Source organism: Crocodylus siamensis, chromosome 9, assembly GCF_052110815.1.
Source record: "Crocodylus siamensis isolate JL-2025a chromosome 9, ASM5211081v1, whole genome shotgun sequence".
In the NCBI taxonomy this organism is placed as follows: Eukaryota; Metazoa; Chordata; order Crocodylia; family Crocodylidae; genus Crocodylus; species Crocodylus siamensis.
This window is the reverse complement of record NC_143403.1, coordinates 71,451,575-71,472,674: the sequence shown is the minus strand read 5'-3', so window position 1 is coordinate 71,472,674 and position 21,100 is coordinate 71,451,575. Positions and strand designations below refer to the sequence as shown.

The following is a 21,100-nucleotide window of genomic DNA, read 5'->3' as shown; positions in this document are numbered from 1 at the left end:
TCCATCTGTCTCTTGAAACCCTGTCTCCGCACGCAGTTGCTGGTCCAGGGACGTGACGACTCCGCTGTGGGGAGACCTGGTGCTAGGCCCGCGCTGCAGGGGTGGGGCTGGGGTCAACCTGCGCATCCCTCAGGTTGATGGGGGATGAGAGGTCTGAAAAGCGAGACGTATGTGGGAAGGCGGGGAGAATTCGCAACCTGTAGTCTGGAGACGGGAAAACTGGGGGGTGGAGATTGATACCAGCCTTTGAAGGGCAGCAACAGAGGGGATGGGGACAGGACTAGGGACAGCGTCAAGCTTCAGCAGAGGAAATGGAGGTTGGAGATGAGGAGGAACTGTCTGATGGTCCAGCATTGCCCAAAGATGCTCCATGCTTGGACGTTTTGAAGGGCAGTTTAGACAGACCCCTGGCTGGGGCGGTTTAGACAGGGGCGATCGTGCCTCAGTGACCTGGTGAGGTCCCCTCCAGCCCTGCTCTCGTGTGATCCCAGACTTGGCACTTTGCTTTACTGCCATTTTGTTGCGTTTTCTGCTCTAGATAAAGAATTCAGCATGTGGAACGAGATTGATCTTCTCATAAACGATGACACGGGAAGTGGACGACTGAGCGCAGGTTCGGGACAAGAATGTGGAACTGCTTTGTACCAAGTGGATACCCTTGTTAAAATAACATCTTCCGACAAGGTATCAGAGCTATAGTTTTGTTATGCTGAAGCTTATTTCAGGCTTTTTGTACAATGGATACGTTCTGTTTGCTTTCTTTTGGCCAGTAGGGTATTACCAGTTGTGAGTTTACATAGTGTTTGAAAAACATCTTTTTTGGGAGGAGGGGGTGTTAAGGTTCTTTGGTTACTTATGCTTCACAACTCTTTGTTTCTAAGGTTTTGGTTAATCCAGAATTGCATGCAGTCAACTCAACTGATGGCTGTATTATTGTGACTGACAGATCAGTGGCACTTCTTGACAGCATTTGCCAGTCTCTTCAAATGCACATTCAGTTTGGTAAGTTTACTGCTTGGGACTTAAACTGTAAATCAAAATAGGCTTTGAATTCAGTTATAATGTGCAAAAACCAATAAGGCTGTATGTTTAATTGTTGGAAATAAAGCAAGCATGATGCCTATCTATGTATCATGGTATGAGAAAGCATTTAGACATAATAACTTTGTAAACAATACTAAATTTCTTCTGATTCTTGCTTCTCAAATGGCAATGGCAGCTATTTTACTTGTTAAAAAAAGAAAGTAGTGCTTTACCAAGCACCCTTCACAGAATGGAGGTTGTTAATAATGAATGGTTTTTAGCATGTGCATGGCAAATATCTAACTGCTGTTCACATAAGGAGGTTAGACCCATAGTACCCAACCATATTGGTTTTAAATAATAAAATTTATATTAACACCAAAGTTAAAGAAAAACATGGCAATATTGAAATTGTACTTTGTCAATTTTATGTGGACAGCAAACAGAATTGAGGAGAAGTTTTAGAACCCAGCTTATGGTGGCCTCAAGACTGGTTTCTTTGTCCCACAAGCAAATTGCTATATTTGTGTTTTTAAGTTATGCTAAGGGCTTTTAAAATATATTGAAATGCTAGGAAGGAACATAATTATATTCCATAAATAATTTTGAAAGAATGTGGGATACTTCACTAACAACGTATTTATATTTGCACTCCACTGCTTGTAATAACATAGTATTTGAAATTTTCAGACACTAATGTGGATGTTGTTGGTTTGTGCCAAGAAGGACAGTTTCTTGTAGTGGGTGAGAGGAGTGGCAACCTGCATCTTATTCATGTCCCATCACAGCAAACCTTGCTAACAAAAGTAAGAGACATTTTGTTCCATTTCATATTTATTGAAACCCATCCTTTTTTTATTGTTGCTTGTTTTCATTTTTATAAAATGTATAAATATTGGTGGACTGTGTTTCTCAAAAGTGGTTTTGTTTGTTCGTTTTCTTTTTCTTTGATTTAAGCTGGCAGATTATGCAGGAACAAAAACTGTCCCTAAAGTTCCTGTAAGTATGTTTTTTTGAAAAAAAAGCTGCGCAAGGAAAAACATTTGTGTAAGGAGATGCCAGACTGAGCTCTAATATTTGTGTAACTAATCCTACATTTAAAAAAAAGAAAAAAAAGCAAAGTACAAAAATGATGCAGAATTTCTGGGGGAAAAACCCCTAAGTTTTTAGTCTTATGTGCTCTTTTTAGTAAACATGAAATAATATCTGTTTTACATTAACGTTCTTCTTAGGTTTTGGTTCAGGAATCTTCAAATGAAAAGATGTATTTAAATCTGATTATAGAAAAAGACAAGGCAGAGCCAGGTAAGCATTCCGTAATGCTTCTTAAATTTATATTGTCTTGTTTTTCAGAACAACCTGATTCTACACCACTTCAGCAAAAGGCTTCCACAAGAAATAACCAGTTTTTATTTATAATAAAAGTAGGCTTTTGATGACTTCCTTCAATCAAGCACCCCTTCATAGGAGTCATAGCCCAAGTGTCCACACCCCTATTGCTGACTCCTCAGACTGATTGATTGGGGCTTTGCACAGGAGTTCTGAAAATACAATTGCTCTTCACTGAACAGATTGAGCACAAGGAGGGCAGATTGGTTTTTTTCTCAACTATCTTCTGAATGCAGTACCTTTCCCTCTAATCTAGCCATCTTGTGGAAGTCCAGTGAGTTTGTCTACTATCACAAAGAAAATGTTCTCACTGCCTCATTGGGCTGCTAATAAGTCTCTAGGACGTAACAGCTCTTGGCCTTTTAAAACCTTCCAGTCCATTCTGTCCATGCAACTCTCTAATATGCCTTGTCAGTTCAGTAAAACAACCTACTTGGGGATTTGTTGCTTAGTTACCATCCATCCAAGGTTCAGATATGAAAAGCTGGTTTGCTCTGAGTGGCAGCTGTGTCTTTGGAGTTTTAGTCCAAGATGGAAACAAAAAGTAGATAGGTAAAGAGTAATCTTACAATAAAAATGGAATCTGCAGTCTGACACAGATGTGTGTAAGATTCTTAAGCTTTATATATGTCCCTACATTATCACTGCATGTTTGTTTTGTTTTTAAGTGATAGAGCTACTATAAAATTATTTTGGACTAAATTATTTCCTAATGTCCCATTATATAAATGGGATATTTGTTTTGCACTCTTAGCAATTGAAATTGGTATGTTTGTGTCCTTTTCTAGGTGTCTACCATATGTTCATTCTCACAAGTAATGGCTGCTTTTGCATTATGTGCCTCCCACTTGCAAAAACTCAGGAAGGTAAGAGGATACATAAGTCAGGAAATTCATTTTAAACATAGGTGATATTAATTGATCATAACTAAAAAGACCCTTGTCTACTGCTTTCTGTATTCATTAAGGGGCCAGTTCTGTGATAGGCAGAGCAGTTTCAACCCACAAACTACTTACATGTATGTTCCCATCAATACTTCTGTTTCTTTTGGAGAGAATTGCATGTTATAGGAACAGAATGCCGAATCATAGTATCATTATCATACTGAAGAATATAAGACATTGCTTAAATGGAACATCCAACAGCACAGGATGAGCCCGAGCTTAATTTCAACTTAATTTTCTCAAATTGCATACTATAACCAGTAGAAATATATGTGAACTCTGATTTAATGGTTAAAATGTTTCCAGAATTCTCGGCTTGGCAGTACAGCTATCCAATATGATTCTTTTTGGAAAATTATTAAGATGTATTATTTTGTTTTTTTACACTGTATTTTTCCCCTAATTTTTGTAGCTATTGACAAGATGGACATGATTACAGCAAAGAAGGTAAGTAGCAGTGTCCACCCATCTACTTTGTCTTACAGATCTATTATTTCTAGTAAGCCTTGGATCTATATAGTTTGAGGTGGGGAAAATCCAGCCTATGGGTTGGATCCAGCCCACCAGGCCATTCTGTCCGGCCTGTGGGGCCCCTAAAAAATTTAGAAAACTGTTATCTGCCCATGGCTGGCTGTGTAAGCTGATGAGGCACCGGGGTGGCAGCAGTAAGACTTGCTCGGCCTCTAGAGGCTTCTAGCCTGGTGACCCTAGGGCTGTTCCCCCACCCTCCCTCTGTCTGAGAGTGCAAACTCAGATAAGAACTGGGGCAGCTGGGAACTGTGTTCTGTCAGACCAGCAGGCGGGCAGGCAAGGGGGTGGGAAGAAGTGGTATGAGCAGGCTTGGGGCTCGTTGCGACTGTGCACTGTTGAAGGTTTTCCTGCTTTGGGCCATGATCGTTCCAAGGCCTCACTGCCTCCTGCTGCCGCTGGTGGCAGGGAATGTATGCAGTGTGGGGGGGGTCCCGCACGCACGCACGCACGCACGCGCACACACACACACACACACACACACACACACACACACACCTCACCATACTCGTGTACCAATACCCCCTCCTTGCACCACCATGCACACCCCACACCCTCTCACACCCCATCCACTGTCCTCCCCATGCACTCACAGCACCCCACAAACCCCGTACCCACCCACATATCCACATATACAACCCCATATATACCAACACCCCCACAAACCCCACACACATCCACAAACACCTACAGCCCTCCATAAACCTATACCTACCTACCCCACAATATATAAAAGTAAGACTTGATTTTAAGCTATTATACAATCACTTGTGTTCTGTGTATGCTACACAAATGCACATAAATCAAGACAAATATTTTTTTAAATCAAAGTAATGTATGTTGTAGCAGATGTCTGATTTTTAGAATGTAATTGGCTTTTTTCTGGTTCCAAGATGGCAAACCCCCTTGCCAAAAGGAGGAGTACTGGGGGCAAGGTGAGGGACTTCCAGTCCCAAGATGATGACCAGGAACAGGGCATGTGTCAAAGGGCGGGCTTACCCATGTGGCCCTTGACAGTTTGCCAAAACTCATTAAGCGGCCCTCCAGCCAAAATAATTGCCTGTGCCTGATATAGTTGGATCAACACAACTCTATTTTGTTGATTTTTAGAGAAATAAAAAGAATCTTCCAAGTTATACCAGTTAACTCACTTTTCTTTTTGTGTTTAAAGTCTTCAGCTTTTACATTTTAACTAAGCTTTGTTTTATTAATAACTTTTTTTCACTTTTCCAGTTACAAGGAGAGATCAAGACTGCTTTCATTTCTACAAAAGAATATCATGCCTTTGGTTGTCTGAATTTTATAATTGGTGATTCAAAGGATAACATCCAGCTGATAATTGGGGTAGATATATTCACTATAGTATCAGGTTTTTACTTAGAGAAACCACTTAAGTGGTTACTTTTAAGAATGTGTATAGCCCACTGACTTTAAGGGAACTGATCGAAGAGTTAAAATGATCCACATACTGAAGTACCTTGTTGTTTGGACTTAGAGTGGTTCCACAGAATATAGTTTCTATGAGGTTAATCCCAAACCTATTGAATACCACGTAGATTTTTTTGGAGGTCAGTGTGCTTTGATGTGGGCATTCCGTCTTTGGATGCAAAGCGGATGTTTGTTGCATGGTTTTGGAAGAACCAAAAATGTCCTTAAGACAAGAGTATTTTTTTTTTTTTATGTTGAGATTAGTCTGTTCTTGAAAACAGGTATCTTGATGTTTGAAATGTAATTATTCTAAATAAAAAGACTGTGTACATGATCCACCAGACTTGCAACTTTCCCAAAGCCTTTATATATTAAAGGTCAATTAGTGAGACAAATGTTTCAGATACCACAGTTTCTAACATACATTTTGCTTTTACTTTTATTAATAGGGCAAAGGTAATTATGTACTCTCCAGATGGGAGGTAGACACCACTAAAAGGCTGGTTTCTGTTCAGAGTTTTGCTGATTCAAGCATAATTAAAGGTAAAACTATGTATTTGTTTGGCAAAATATAATCCTAAGATTGTAGGAACTTAAATAAAAACGTTTTATGATACTTAATATACTGCCTGACCCAAGTTTATGCTTCAAAGCTGTTAAGATTTTCAGACAGCCTTTTTGTCATAAAAAATAGCAAGATATATAGTCTACAACTGGGTCTCCACTTTTTCTGTCTTTAACTTGATTTCAAATATTTATGTTTAGTTGGGAAATGAGCAGGTGATTTTTTTTTTTTGTCCAGTTATGTCATTTTTCTCCTTACAGACTTGATCTATTCAGTGCCAAGCACTCCAGCTTGATCCAGTAAAGCACTTAATTTTATGCATGTAAATATTTTAATTGAAATCAAAAGATTAACAGGCTTATGCAGATGGGCAATGTTAAGCACATGCTTATGTGCGTTCAGGATAAATGGAATTGTGCAAGTAGTATGACTGGTTTATGGTGTCTTTTAAAAATTCCAAACAGTTTTAATGGGGTTTCTATAAAATAATTGCTATTCAAACACATTATCCATAGAAAAGTATTTCAATGTGTATAGAATGATCATTTGTTTGCTTTTTCTAGACGCAACACAATTCCAAGTTCTAGACAACTTATTGTTTGTCTTGGATAACGAGGCAAGTATCATTTCATTGAGTTTGTTTGTTTGTTTGTTTTAAATTACTTTTACAATGACTTAGGAATTCTATTTAGTAAAATTATTTTTAAAAGAATTGGTTTTTTTTAACAAGATAAAAAAGGTGCCCCTCCTTGATCTTAAGCTCTTTAGAAATACTTTTAGATACAGAACATGTACGTACTGTGCTATAAATACACAGGTTTTGTTTGTCAGCCAGTCAAAAAAAAACACATGTCTTAATTTTGGCAGGAAAATATGAAATGAGTAGATGAAATGTTTTTGTTCTCTTCTAGAACATTTTGAGCATGTGGGATGTTTATTCTCTTACGTTGATTTGGGATTGGCCTTCAATTCATATTAAAGAATTTCTTCTAACTACAGAATCAGATTCTTCCTCAGTCACGCGGTAAATGAAGAATTATAGTATCACTTTTTGACATGATAAAGTGGGGAGGGGTCTGTCAGCACTGGAACAGTTCAACACTCATAGAGCTAGCTCCCAGTGGCATTGCCTTCTAGGAAGGACTAACACTCCATATAGCTTGTTCAGGGTCTGGAAAGCATCAGGAAACTTGAAGACTGAACGGTGTCTTAAAACATGTTTTATTTGGTCTCTCCTTGTATTCCAGTGAGTCTTTTCAGGGTCCAGAACTAAAATTCAAGTCTAAGCATCCTAAGCAATGGTCCACTGATAAGAATTGTTACGCCTTCTTCTTGGTGACTTTCCTTCTCTTTGTCTTTTCATTGATATTAAGAAGTTCAGATCTCTTCCCCAGGGTAGAAACATCATTTTGGCAGGATTCCTATTCTTCTGAATAAAGGGCTAAAAAGTTGCTCTCAAGACTAAGATTATATTAATACTAGAATTTATGTTGTATGTTCACCAGGTAGATAAATGGTATCTTCATTATGAAGATGGAGAAACAGGCAGCGATTAGATGAATTGGTTAAAACTACAGGAATTGATGACAGGGCGGAGATCTGAGATGCAAGAATTCTGGGTCTTACTCTAGACTAGTGCTAGTCTTTCAAATTCGCTGTTGTGTACAGTGAGAAGCATTACAAGTTTGGAAATGTCACTCTTATCCTGTGCACGCAACAATGTTGTTTTAAAACCATATATTGTGGGACTTAACCTATCAACATTTTCATAGAAGACCTAAGTTGTTTTTTTTTGTTCTGTTATCTTTTTCAACAAAAGGATACTGAAATCTTTAAACTTGAACGCTTCATAATCTGAAATAAGATTCATGCAAGTATTTTGGCTTTTTTTTCCCCTTCTCTTTAGACAAGGGATTGCTGACCTTAAACTAATAACTTTGACAATACCTGATAACAGACAGGTACGATTTTTCTGTATTTTCTGTCTTGTCTTGTTTTTTCATTGCTGCGTAATCAAAATACATCTGACTATGTATAGCCAAACTCTACTTCTAGTAGAATTCTTACTCAAAAGAAATCCCAGGTGGTATAAAAGGCAACAGTACCAGTGTTTGTTTGTTTTTTTGCTTTCCATTAATTGCTTACTTGGAACAGTCATTGGGAAAAGAATGTCGTGTTGAACTTGTTAGACAGTCATTTAAAACAGTATTATAAATGTATGTGGCATGTGCGAAACAGTATTCTAAACCAGCAGATTCTTAACTTTCTCAAATTGTTTGCATGGGAGTTTTGGGCTCAAAGTCCTGAAGAGATTCTTTAATTAGAGAACTGGAGTGTCTGTAGAGACCATCTAAAAAGAGTCCTGCAGATGATATTGTAGGGGTCTGTGCATTTCAGAAGGCAGCACTGTGTTCTTATGATTTACATTTTTCCCCTGTTTTTATAGAAGAGAAACCTCCTGGTTTTTTCACTGCCTGCAATGCACCTGCTCTATTCTTTGGAAGTATCTGAAGTTTCTTCACTTGTTCAAAGTGGGATCAGTACAGTATGTTTATTCGTTTGAATTGTTTTTATTATAAATTAAAGGCAAGTGTGCTGTGTCTATGCCATACCTATTACAGATAGGTATGGGACTGACAATTTTTTTTATTATGTCAGTGCCGTACTCTAGACCCTGAGAATTTTTATTATACAATATGTGATCATTCAAGTAATGCATGAACACAAAGGGGCCAAACTGCGCATTTGGCTGAAATGGCCACGTTTCATTGGTTTGGATAGCAATGGTTCTGTCTCAGACAGGGGGTTGCACTTGGGGACCTCTTGAGGTCCCTCCCTTCCAGCCCTACTTTTCTATGATTCTATAAACTCCTAGCCTGAGGGTATATTTAATAAGGCTAAAGAGAGAGACTTGTTTTGAAATTAGCAACTACTTCATTAACTTGTAGGTTGTGCACTTGTCCAATTTTGTTTATTTTTTCCAAATTCTAATTTCTAATTTTTGTCTTGTAGGATATTATATACTTTTTGGAAGGAATTCCTGAAAATCGCCAGAAGTAAGTAATATTTTATGTTTAATTAGATTGCTTTTACATGAAAAATATGTGAGATCCTATATATGAACCAATTATAATATTAAAAATTCAACCATCCCTTTCAGGTCCCCTGAAGGCTCAGTGTCTGTTGTAGTAATGAGAAGTTTAACAGAAGCCTTGCCAGAAAACAGGTATGTATTTTTCTTTTCTTTCTTTGAAATTTTGCTTTAAATTTATGTAATTTACATAACATTGAGGTACCATGTTACATAGTAGAGGTAAATGTTATACTTTATTTCATTCCTTAGATTAAGTCGCTTACTCCATAAGCACAAGTTTACTGAAGCTGAGAATTTTGCTATTCAGTTTGGACTGGATGTTGAAGTAAGTGGCTCCTACCTGCCAATAAAAGTGCAGTTAAACTTGTGAACAAAGTTTCTGCCTCCTGATGCTTTTTTACTAGGATATAAAACATTCACCTCTTTATGTTACTCTTTAAAATCAAAGGCAGATTTTAAGATGACTCAGGTATGTGACAGAAGTGTACTTTCTTCTGAAATAAATGACTATCGTTGTGGGCAGAGGTAAGTCTTGTGTTCAAAATAAAAAAACTGATGGCATTCAAACATGTATAGTTCTGCAAGCCAAAAATAGACTTTGTTAACTAGGTGCTTGGAACTTCTACTGTGATGAAAGTTCACTTTAGCACACTTAACCCGGAAGTACTATTGTGATCTGACAGAGGGCTTTCAGATCTAGGAAGAGATTACCTGTTTAAAGCCGAAGTATGCTAGATTTCAGTGTTTGTCGTCTTCTTTTTTTAAACAGCTTGTTTACAAAGTAAAAGCAAGCACTTTTTTGGAGAGGCTGGCTTCAGCTTCCATTGCGAGTTGTGGTCAAACAGTCTGGCTAGATCTTGTGAGTGAAGCTAAAGAAAATCTGCAACAAATACAGGTACATGATGTATTTGTTGAACATTTCACACTCTCTCTCTGCCTGCTCTCCCTCCCCCCTTTCTTTCATTGAGATACAAAGGATCCTAATTTAATTGTAAATTGCTTCTTCAATCAAACAGGATAACCAGTTTGTTGTAGAGTACTGCATAAATGCACCGTGGCCAACGTATGAAACAACTCAGGAAATGTTAAACTATGCAAAATTCAGAGTAAGTTGAATTAATTTGATCGGTTTGCTCATACCAGCACATTCCTATTGCATTTTTCTCATGTAATGTGAATGATTGTCATACTATAAATGTTCCAGTACTGTTTTGAAGGAGTACCATTGGGCTAAACAAAAAGATGCACAAACTAAGGGCTAAGTGAAAGGGAAAGATGCTGTGGTGGTTACTTCATCTGGGTTAAAGGAGCAGGAAAATATTTTAACTAATGCTTCCTTGACATAATAGATTTGTGACTCATGAAAATCACTTCTGTCTAGAGATGTGGTGCATTAGTAGGTTCTCTGACTGCTTGTACTCAAGTTTTATAGTGAGGCTTTCTGCTTTGTTGCATAGGAGAAAGAGAAGAGCTTCCTTTTCATGTAGATTAGATTTAGTCTTGGGTAGAAAGATCTGACACCTTCCTTTTTATTTAGCAATTCCAAGACTAAAATCTGAAAACTTGTTTTATTTTCTTCATGTTTCATAACTTCCTACCATACTTAAAAGAACATGGCTGATATAATATGGATATACTCCCATAGATGCAGTATGCTTGCAGAAAGCTCATGGAAAGATTGAGAACTGTACCTTTTCAAAATACTATATTCATATAAGCTTTTATGATACTGTGCACATTATGGTGTATTCTGCATCAACTGTTTTGCTAACTATTGTCTCCATTTCAGGTCTTTAAGAGAGATGATAAAATTATTGGTTCCTCATCTGATGAGGCTCCAGGATCCATAATAACGGAGGTAGAATAAGTACAAACTCCACAGATTTTTAAGCATTGATTAACTTAACAATTCTGATAGGCAATTTTATAAAAAATGGAAATAATGCACAAGTTTTTTTTTTAAATTGAAAATATAGGTATTGTCAAGATCTAGAAACTGGCACTTTCCATAGTAAATGCTTTCTGTTGCTACAGAAATAAGTGATTTTTTTTTTTTTTAAATCTGTTTCGTAGACTTCTCTCTCTCTTTCTTTAAATCATCCAAAAAAAAAAAAAAACTTAGAAACTATAACTTTTTTTTTTACTCCAGCCTTTTAGTATATAGGAGATTTGGACCACTTGAAATGGGATGAACAGCAAACCTTTTTAAAGTTTTGAATTTTTGGACCTGCTTTTAGTTTAAACAAGCCAATTTGTAATCTAGTTTTTAGATTTCAGAAACCTTGTCTACCTAGCACTTTACATAGGTTAGTCTTAAACATTTCTAATATGGAATATCTAGAGGATCCTCTTAATCTAAAATAACTCTTGTCTCCATATAGGTACTGAGAGCTCAAGCCAGGCTAACTACTTTCTATGGAGCCTTTGGCCCAGAGAAATTCAGGTTTGCACCTTTAATTTTTAAATTTGTATGTAAATATAGTTTTAATGAGTAGCTCTTCCTGGAAGAAATGCATGTTTATCCAGTTAAGAGTTTTGGAGTTTAAAGAAGCTCTACATGCCTTGTTATCAGGGAGAGTCAACAAATGAACTCTTTTTTCCAAGTCTTCAGTACCATTTATACATATTAGGGCAATAACCTATGTGAATATGGAGGTTTTTTCTCTTAGAGGTTTCTAGTGGTTCCGCTTCATACATAGTAGTGATTATATATATATAAAAAAAAAAAAAGTAGTGGAGAGGTGCGCAAGGAGAATGAGGAGCCTACCGATTTTTTTTTTTTTTTTTTTTTCTATTACAGATGTTCTATTTTACAGAAACTTAGGTGTGTGTTGGATGAGTTTCATGGACGAGATTTAGTTTCCAAAGCCTGTAATTATTTCTCCCACTATCCATTTGCTCCTATAAAACTTGCTCTCCCTGTGCATGCATGCTTTTCCTCATACAGTAGTAAAAATGCTAATTGGTACTTCTCATTTACAATCCTAGTGGCATTGCTTGGACTGAATTCCTGAATAATGAAGACCTTTTTAAGAATGTCCTTTATCAGCTAGAAGAGGGCAGTCTACCTTGTGCACAATACCTTTGGCTTAGACATCAGGTAAGAGGCCTCAGTTTACAATCCCTGCTGTTCAAGACCTGTGATCAGACACCTCTTTGAATAGAGGGTTTGTGGTAGAATTAGGCTGATCGTCTCTTATTTGCATACTGAACTTATTACTGGTTTGAAAGAATGGCTTCATTTTGTAACATAATTTATACTTCTTTGTGGGTACAGAAGAATCTTGGGTACTTTGAAGATTCTGTCATATTTGTCACCCTGATGTGCACTTTCTCAGATGAATCTTTTAAGTGTTTTTGCATGTTTGACTGATTTCTTGCAAATACCTTCTCAGGTATAAGGCATCCAAAATAGTGACCAAGCTATTACATTTACTGCCTTAGAGTCATTACTTTTTACATTTTGAAAGCAGTGAATCACTCCTGTATCCCCAGAAGTGATAGCATCAGGAATATGATCTATAACGATAGTGTAGAACAGATTTAATTTAGGTCTTGTTTAATTTAATAAGTCTTCCCCACTTTACCCTCCACCCAGTCACCACAGCTACTTTTCAGCTTGTATCTGAATTGGTGAGCGGTTCTCCTTTTATATAGGTATTCTGTAGCCCAGTACTATAACATGCAATTGTTTTGTGTTTATGTTGTAGGCAGAGTTTGAAAGCAGCTTTGATGAGAAAACATTGGTGAACATGCTTAATACAATCCGTACCACTATTCCTCCAAAAGAACTCTCTCTGTGGTTTAAAAATGTTGTGATTCCTTTTGTTAGAAGAGTTGTGCCAAATGGAGAGGTAAGAATATTAAGACACACTCTTTTTCTCTCTCTCTCCATTGTATGCATTACAAAAGCTAGTCATTTCACTTCTGTATTAATGCATGTTTCACTTTATATAAGATTTCTGTATTGTGTTGTTTTTTTATTTCAGAAAACATTGGCAAAATGGTTGGAACAAGCTGCTCGTAATCTTGAATTAACTGATAAGGTAAAATAGTTGCTGTTCAAAAACCTTGGTTAGCTTTTATTTCTCTAACCATGATATGCTTTCACTAATGTTTCTAATATTTTTGAACAGGCAAATTGGCCCGAAAATGGACTTAACATGGCAGAGGTGTTTTTTACAAGTAAAAGTCCAGATGAACTGGGACTAGCCTCCTCCTGCCACTGGATTCCTTCAGTAAGTACTATGGTTAATTGGTAATATATTGATGACTGATATTTACAATTTTTTTTTTTTTTTTTTTTTTTTACAGAGCTCTTGGCCTACATAATCTTTATTATTAAGATTATAGTAGATTATATTTTAAAATTATATATTAACATAATAGCAGTTAAAGCACAATAATAAAATATATGTTTTGGGAGAAGAGACATTTTTCAGCGAAGGTGAGAAATTAGGCTCTAGACCTTCTTTTCCTTTTTTTTTTTTTTAAGCTGTGTTAATTAACAAGTGATACGTTTGTCCCGAGGGCATTTCTGAAAGTGGAAACTCCTGCCTTAAGGGAAAAATTGTTTATAATTTGTCAACAGATTCCCTACAAATATTCTTTTTTCCCCCTGTGCCCCTAGCCCAGCTCTTTTGGTCCTTCTTTTTTTTTCTTTCTATGAGCAACTTATGTATCTGCTATGACTCAGCTTTCCTAAACAGCAGCACAAATTTATGAAATTCTTGATAATTTCATTGCTGCCAGTTGGGTTTTGAATTACAACAGTGAAACAAGCCAGTCCACTTTTAACTTGCTGCTGTCTGGCAAAAATCTGAACAGTCTCAAAGGCAATGAAAATGCCTCCATATAGGATCAGAAGAACAATGCTGGCTTGGTTTATTCTTGGTTCTTTTTCAGAAGTAGGGTCTATAAAGTTGTTAGGTTAGGGGTTTTGTTGCTATTTTTCTTTTTTCAATGATATCTCAAATTGTCTTGAACCAGTCTAGCCACATGAAACATGAGTAAATGTAGCTTATCATCGTTGATATCCTATGGGGAGTAGCATCTATAGCTAGGGGTACAGAGGAAACGAGCAGTAAAGTTAATAGCAGGCTGCTTCTCATATAAAAATTGATACTATGGACACTCCTAGTAGAACGAACTTTTTCCAGGTCTACTGTCTTCAACCCACTGAATCCTACATACTAAGTGCTCAGTAAAGTAGATGAGTTTTCTTTCCTGCATCTAACTTTCAGTCTGTGGCTTTGATTTTTTTTCATGCGCCTTGTGGCTATAGCAGTTCAGCAAAAGCTCTGATTCATATAACCTGCAAATTCTAGAAAATTATATACAAAGGTTGTTAAAAAATCCTTCACTTTTGACATGCATTACAGAAGTGTGGTGGCTGTGAAGAGGTGTATCGGTTAAAGAAGCTGGTGCTCGATTTACAAGAGCTGGTAAATCTCTACAGAAAGTATAGCTGCAGGCTGGCACTCAGTGATTTTGAAAAGGTAATACTGCAAGCATTTAAAAATTAATAATTGAGCACTGAGTGTTCAGTCTGTACATCATAAGCGCTCAGGCAAGAGACCTGAGCACTGTTGAGCATGGGATTGGGAGTCAAGAACCACTTGGTGTAATAGCTGCTGCTCTAGCACCAAACATTGAGCTTCGAATGAATGGGTTAATCTTCCTCTGTCTTTCCTGTGTGTAAAAAGGGATAAGAATTTTAAACATCCTTTGTGGTTATGAAATCTTAATGATACAAATGTTCTGTATAATAGGAGGCGGCATAGTTCCTGACCCTAGTACTTTCTGATATAGAACATGGATTGTTATCCAATAAAAGTTTACAGTGACAAAGAAATCCAGAAGTAATAGCTCAGCACTGAAGGATTTTGCAGAAGCATGTAGGTGTTTAGGCGTGAACTCTTTCCATTTGGTATTGGGTTATGCCTTTACAGAAATTAGAAAATACTGTATATTGTGCTTTGCAAAATATTTTAACATTTCTGTAACTACTTTTCTGTTGCCTAGGAGAATGCAAGCACAATAGTGTTTCGCATGTTTGATAAAATTTTGGCACCTGAGCTTGTTCCGTCCATGCTGAAGAAGTTTATAAAACCATACATCCAAGAACATAATCTACAAGAGGATGAACTTTTCTTGCAGTATATAAAGGTATCTACATTTTTTAATTATTTTTGAAGGGAAAGAATTTGAGTAGGAAAGAATTTTAAGTAATTTATTTCCTAATTACTTAGGGCCAACTTTGACATCCCTATTCTTGTGAGTAATCTTACTGGGTGTCTACACATGTCCAGCAATTAGGCCAGTGTAGACTAATGTACTGTGCCATCAGATAGTCCCATTGGGCATAAGTACTATCCAATGGCAGAGTAAATCACTGCACTTAAACGCATGTATAGACAGTGATGTTCAGATTAGTTTACTCCAGATTGCACCGGAGTTTATTCAGTTGCATTAACTGCACGTGCCCATGGAGTTGGATGTTACTGTTTGAGTAGTAAGATACTTGGTACAAGTAAGCCTGGCAAAAGCTGGCCCTTAGTATAAAATAAAATAAATTTTTAAAGCTGTTTATTTAAATCATGAGCTAATCCTTCCAGGACTCCTTATTTATATATATTTAATGTGTTGTTGTTTTTAAATCAAAATATTCAGGATTTGTTAGAACGTTGTTGTACACGATCCACATCGGTGTTTGAAACTGCGTGGGAGGCAAAGGCAATAGCTGTCATAGGCTGTATATCTGACACAGATGTAAGTTTGTTGGATAACTGAATGGCTTTTGCACAGTCTGTCTCGTTATGAATGGGAAAAATTGTATCATGAAGAAGGCATGGGTCAGATGCTATTCTGTCTTTCAGTCTGTCTTAGCAGTTTCCTTCTGTGCAGTGAACGTTGCCTGGTCTGATAGCATTTTTGTATTTCTGTTACGTGTAGCTGTTCTGTTTTCTGTCTTCTCTTAGTAGGTAGTTAGGAAAATGTCCTTCCTCGAGGTGCTGAGCATTGTCATTCTCCCACTATTTCAAGGGGGATCACTAGATTGGGACAGCAGTGCCATTTGGAGAGTGTGGTAATGTGGTATGTCTCTATCAGTGAGCTACCTGAGTCTCTTTAGCCTTGCAGTTCATAAATTTATCTTTTGGAAGCATTGTGTCACTAAAGTTGCTCATTATTTTAAGTACCTTTTTAAAAGTACTTGTTGGATTCTCTGAGAAGTACAGCAATAGTTTAAATGCTATATTAAGGAAAATAAAGTGTTTAAATGTATAAGTGGTTAACTTCTGCTTTCAAGAACTTCATAAAACATGGTAGGAAATCATGTGACTTCCATATCTTGTTGAACAATGGAAGAAATTGGGGTATGCATCTTTAAAGGCTTAGCATACCTGCCGAAATCAGTGGGAGTTTGGCATATGCAATTTTAGCCCCTAATTATTCTGGCAGATAACTCTTCTGGGAGAAACATGCAATGTGAAAATGAATGTGTGAGTGAATGAGTGGAGTTTGGGGAGAGAGAATTTTTCTACATGTAAGATGAATAATAGGTAAACAATACCTGAAAGTAATAGTGTTTAATTTTTCATATGAGTGCAAATCCTTTTTGCAGCTGAAATTTGACGCAGTGTTGCAGATAATGCATGGTGCTGTGGTACCTTGGAGTGCAGCAGTGGAGCAACTGGTAAAGCAGCATTTAGAAATGAAACACAGCAAGTAAGATTGCTTTCCTTATATTCCATGTGTCCTATTTTTATTTGTTCTTTTGCTTTGAGTGACTGAATTGTAGCTTGATGTGACAAATTTTCCTCATGTTTGTTGTTGCTTATTTATATATAGAGTGAAGTTATTGCAGGAGAGTTACAAACTGATGGAAATGAAGAAGCTTTTGCGTGCCTATGGAATAAGGGATGCCAATCTTCTAAAAGACAAACAGATGATAATGGTAAGTGGCCAGTGGCTGCTTCTGTTCTAGATTTTTACTTTGTTTCTATGACTTATATTTTTAAATACCAATTCCTAAGCCAGTCTTTGAGTATTTTGATATGTTAGGGGCCAGATATTCAAAGGCTCCTGGTACCAAGATGATCCCATTGCTTTTAGTGGTTTCTAAAATTGCCAGCACATTTTATAGGAAAACCCATGTCTGTTTTCTCATTTCAGAGGCTGGCGAGATACATTCTTAAACAAGATACTCCTACTTGTTTAGAAGATGCTTTGAAAATTGTAGCAGCCTGTATGTTGCCAAGTGTGGAAGTCTATATTCTGAGGATGGTGGATCTGATTGATAAAGACAGGGTATAAAAATATTCAGTTATGTGATTTGATATTCTCCAAGACTTTTTTCCAAAGGGGTATTGTTTCAAAAGCTGCATACACCCTTGCACAGACTGCAGTATTTTTTACATGCAAACTACACGTTTCTAGTAGTGATGCACAGCTGTCATGATGTATGGTATTAAAAAGATTGTATTTATAGCTTAAGATACAACTAAGTTGATTTATCCTTTCTAGGCTATAAACTAACACTTCCATCACAGGAAGTAGTGCATGCTTGAGAAACTACCATGTTCTGCCACGGTGTAAAACCTTGCAAATGCTGATTCATTAAATGTGCGAAAGGGTGAAAAATAGTTTTCACCTGTGTGGACAGGCTTGGGATGAAGCCTTTTCTTGAAGTATGCTAGATGTTTTTGAGTGAGCTTTACTGTTGTAACTTCTGAATGTGCTTGACCACCTCACTGCCAACCAAAAAAAAAAAGACTTTCTGGGTGGGAGATATTGCCATATTTGGCACCTGATGTCAGTAGTGTAGCTAGGGGTGGGTGACCTGAACACCAGCCCAGCTGCTACTGCTGCCCCTACTGCCTAGGATGTAGAACCTGGTTGTTATGCCTCTGTCTGATGTCAAAACCTGTATGTTTCTGTCATTACAGAGAGGCTCTAAGAAGAGAGGATATTGCAAAGCATTTCTCTTTGAGGGAAGGGTATTGAGCTTCTCTCCTGGCATAGTTGTCTTATGCATAGAGACTGACAGACAGACATATGGGCACATGTGCATGTGTGCACACACTCCAACTGTCCCTAGCAATGCAGTTTCTTTTGTAGAATTTAAATTAACTTATAAAATGCAGCTTAAAAAGTCTCAGTCTTGGGCTACCCTTGCCAACATAGTACCAAAGTAAAGAAATGTAACTGACAGAACTGGTGAGACTAGTCCATCAACCAGACTGTAAACAGCAAATATTAATTCTCAACAGTTTTTACTATGCTTTATTTCTGCAGGGAGAAGAATCTCTGAACTTACTAAAATCTCTCCCTGTTGCTGAAGCTGAGGAAATTGCAGAAAGATTGACTATATGGGCAAGACTGACATTACAGAAGGAACCAAATAATTCTGAAGAGGTACTTAACCAATTTAACTTCATAAAATACATGTACTGACTGTTCCAAACACTGAAGTCTATATACATATTGAAAAGAGTAGTGGTTTGAAGAATTTCTAAAACCTCATAAACAGTTCAGATATTTAAAAATTGGTGCTTTTTTGCTTTATTTATCTAGCCATCCATGTATGAAAAAGCAGATAACATGATGTAAAACTTCTTTATCTGAAATCATTGCTATACTTTATACAGGCACATTTTATTTTGGTGGAGACTTACACAAATGACTTCCACTAGTGCATTAAGATTGTTTTTGGTTTTTGGGAGATTTTTAATCCTTACTTCAGCCAGTTAGAAATTCTACATATTATCTATAATAATCAGTATTATCTGACTGTTGGACAAAGTTAACTAATTCTGCTGCCATCGCTATTAGATTACTCTTAGCTGTAAACTTCCAATTCATCAAAGGCTAAATAACATTAACTTTTCCTTTTTTTAGCGCAAAGCACAAATGTGTATAACAAAGTCACTTGTGGATGTTCTTAAATTCCTTCTCAGCATTCAGAAAGGTAAGTTGTAATCTGTTTTTTATATTTTACCCAATAAGTAGCTTAGTAAGGAACATATTTCTATCTTACAGAAAATCCTCTGAAGAAGGACGAGTGTGAAATGAACTTGAAAATGTTTGAAACACTTGCCAGTCTGCAGGTAAATATTTTTAAGTTTTAAGAATCTACTTTTTACCTTGATGTTGCACTCAGTAATATTATTAAACAACATGAATCCTACTAAAATATATTTGCAGTTAACATTGTTTGTATTAAACTAAAAGTGCTTAATGACCAGGATGAGAGAGAAATTACTTGATTGATCAATAGATTTTGTTTATGTTATACTTTAAAAACAAATTTTACATTCTTATTTAGGGAGAAAGAAGGGTGAATACAATGATTATTAGATTTTAATATAATTTTTAAAATATGTTGTCATAAATTAATCATAACTATGTTCTGTCTTACAATTGGGATAATCTACTAAAATCACTTGAAAATATTGCTTAAATTAACTCTAAAATTTTAGTGACAAAGTGTTGCTTTTTAATTATATATGGAATCTGGTAAAAACATGCTTCAATTTTGAAATTTTTGCCGCTTTATAACTATCACAGTTCGTGTACAACCTTTTAAGTATGCTATTTTGTGTTTTTACAATTAAATTAATCCTAGCATTTTGGTTTTTTTCCTAACATAGATAGATACTGTCAGTCTGTATATTACAGAAAAGTATTTGCCTGAATAATTTTGGTTTGAGTTTAGCTGGCTTCTGTGGAGAATATTTTAAATAATATTCGAATTTCAGGTATTTTGTTTACATAAATATTTATAGATGGTGGTAGTTTTCCAGATTCAATATAGATGCTATATATAGTTGTAAATCATTGTGTTTTTGATGGTTATTCTAATCAGAGTGAATTTTTCTTTAGGCCGATCCCTAAAGTACAAATACAAAACAGGATTAAAATCAATATTTAAATAATACTGCTACGTGCTGATTTTTAAATGTGATTTTAAAATTAGTTTTTTTAATAAGTCCACCATGGAATAAAGATGCCAAACCAAACTTGCTTTTTAAAAATACTTCTTAACTCTATCACTTGATTTTGAGTGAGAGATCAGTTTTGATACCGTAGATAAAACTTCACAGTATCCCTTTATAGCGTCTTCCAGTGCCACTCAGTTATTAAAATTCAGTCTTTAAATTTATGAGACTAGATGCATGGTTTCTGTTTTGTAAAATATTTTAAACTGCTAGTAGAACCTTGCTAATGCTCATTCTACTTTTCAGCAAAGATTTGCTAATAGGAGACGGCTTATAAAGATTATATTACATTTATAAAATGTATCTGTTTTGATTGTAGTTAAACAATTAAACCTATATTTTGATGCAGTGGCCTTTTAATATTTATTTTGCGTATCTACTAATTAATGAAAGTTCTGTAATCTAGTAAATGCTGCTATTCTAAGAACAGTTTCATCACTAAAGCACTGAATGCGGAATCATGTCAACAAATACAACAGATTTCCAAAGAATGTCAAATTAAATAAGATGACAGCATGCTATTTTACTTTCTGTTGTAGGAGGATTTTGATATCTTTATTTCAGTCAAAGATTATGGGAATCCTTCACTGATGTCTCAGCTCCTTGAGGAGTACATAAAAGCCTATGAAACCATTCAGTCTATGGCAGAATCTAGAAAAGTACAAGCAACAAATCACCATTCAGAAGAAGGTGAAACAAAGAACTGCTCCACTAAATCAAGACTTTACAGACTGGCTTTGCTTCTGCAAAAGACAGAGCAGGAACTGGGGGCAAAGCTCGCATTGAGGGCATTAGATACTGGAAAAATTGAAGAGGCTATTAAAATATGCAGGTAAAATCTCAAGCATGTTTAGTTTTGCCTAATATATTAGAGTTAAACGCATGTAGTAAGTTACTTCTAGTACCCTGCAATTACTGAAGGTACTTGCAAAGACATGATCCCATTAGATGGAGGAAGTGCTGAACAGTAGATCTGTTTAAGCAATATGCCACATTTTATGGAAGACTACAAATGTTAGTTTAGTTGTTTCTTTAGATTAGTGCTTCTCAAACTATCTGATGTGGCGGACTGGCAATTTTTTTTCCAGTGGGCCAGGGACCAGTCCCTGGTTCAGCTGGTGGCAGCAGC

At 36.3% G+C, this 21,100-nt stretch overlaps 1 protein-coding gene across 5 annotated transcripts in view; it reads left to right on the top strand.

Moving 5' to 3' along the window:
* KNTC1 (kinetochore associated 1) overlaps nt 1-21,100 on the top strand; it is a 48,723-nt gene that overhangs the window by 389 nt on the left and 27,234 nt on the right. For 3 of the 5 annotated variants that reach the window (XM_090063229.1, XM_090063227.1, XM_090063228.1), the window contains exons 2-34: nt 539-684; nt 882-1,002; nt 1,714-1,829; nt 2,256-2,328; nt 3,201-3,278; nt 3,769-3,803; nt 5,118-5,228; nt 5,762-5,855; nt 6,441-6,493; nt 6,789-6,901; nt 7,784-7,838; nt 8,324-8,422; nt 8,890-8,933; nt 9,038-9,103; nt 9,221-9,296; nt 9,741-9,866; nt 9,988-10,077; nt 10,761-10,829; nt 11,353-11,414; nt 11,960-12,071; nt 12,682-12,825; nt 12,961-13,017; nt 13,108-13,209; nt 14,353-14,469; nt 14,996-15,139; nt 15,644-15,742; nt 16,596-16,699; nt 16,823-16,928; nt 17,147-17,281; nt 18,269-18,388; nt 18,872-18,941; nt 19,013-19,080; nt 20,511-20,803. In XM_090063229.1, the coding sequence (XP_089919355.1) occupies nt 553-684; nt 882-1,002; nt 1,714-1,829; nt 2,256-2,328; nt 3,201-3,278; nt 3,769-3,803; nt 5,118-5,228; nt 5,762-5,855; nt 6,441-6,493; nt 6,789-6,901; nt 7,784-7,838; nt 8,324-8,422; nt 8,890-8,933; nt 9,038-9,103; nt 9,221-9,296; nt 9,741-9,866; nt 9,988-10,077; nt 10,761-10,829; nt 11,353-11,414; nt 11,960-12,071; nt 12,682-12,825; nt 12,961-13,017; nt 13,108-13,209; nt 14,353-14,469; nt 14,996-15,139; nt 15,644-15,742; nt 16,596-16,699; nt 16,823-16,928; nt 17,147-17,281; nt 18,269-18,388; nt 18,872-18,941; nt 19,013-19,080; nt 20,511-20,803 (3,284 nt within the window). In that variant the 5' untranslated portion in view covers nt 539-552. Of the gene's footprint in view, nt 1-56; nt 80-204; nt 454-538; nt 685-881; nt 1,003-1,713; nt 1,830-2,255; nt 2,329-3,200; nt 3,279-3,768; nt 3,804-5,117; nt 5,229-5,761; nt 5,856-6,440; nt 6,494-6,788; nt 6,902-7,783; nt 7,839-8,323; nt 8,423-8,889; nt 8,934-9,037; nt 9,104-9,220; nt 9,297-9,740; nt 9,867-9,987; nt 10,078-10,760; nt 10,830-11,352; nt 11,415-11,959; nt 12,072-12,681; nt 12,826-12,960; nt 13,018-13,107; nt 13,210-14,352; nt 14,470-14,995; nt 15,140-15,643; nt 15,743-16,595; nt 16,700-16,822; nt 16,929-17,146; nt 17,282-18,268; nt 18,389-18,871; nt 18,942-19,012; nt 19,081-20,510; nt 20,804-21,100 lie in introns of those variants that run through there. The other 2 variants (XM_090063231.1, XM_090063230.1) reach the window with 2 other exon arrangements.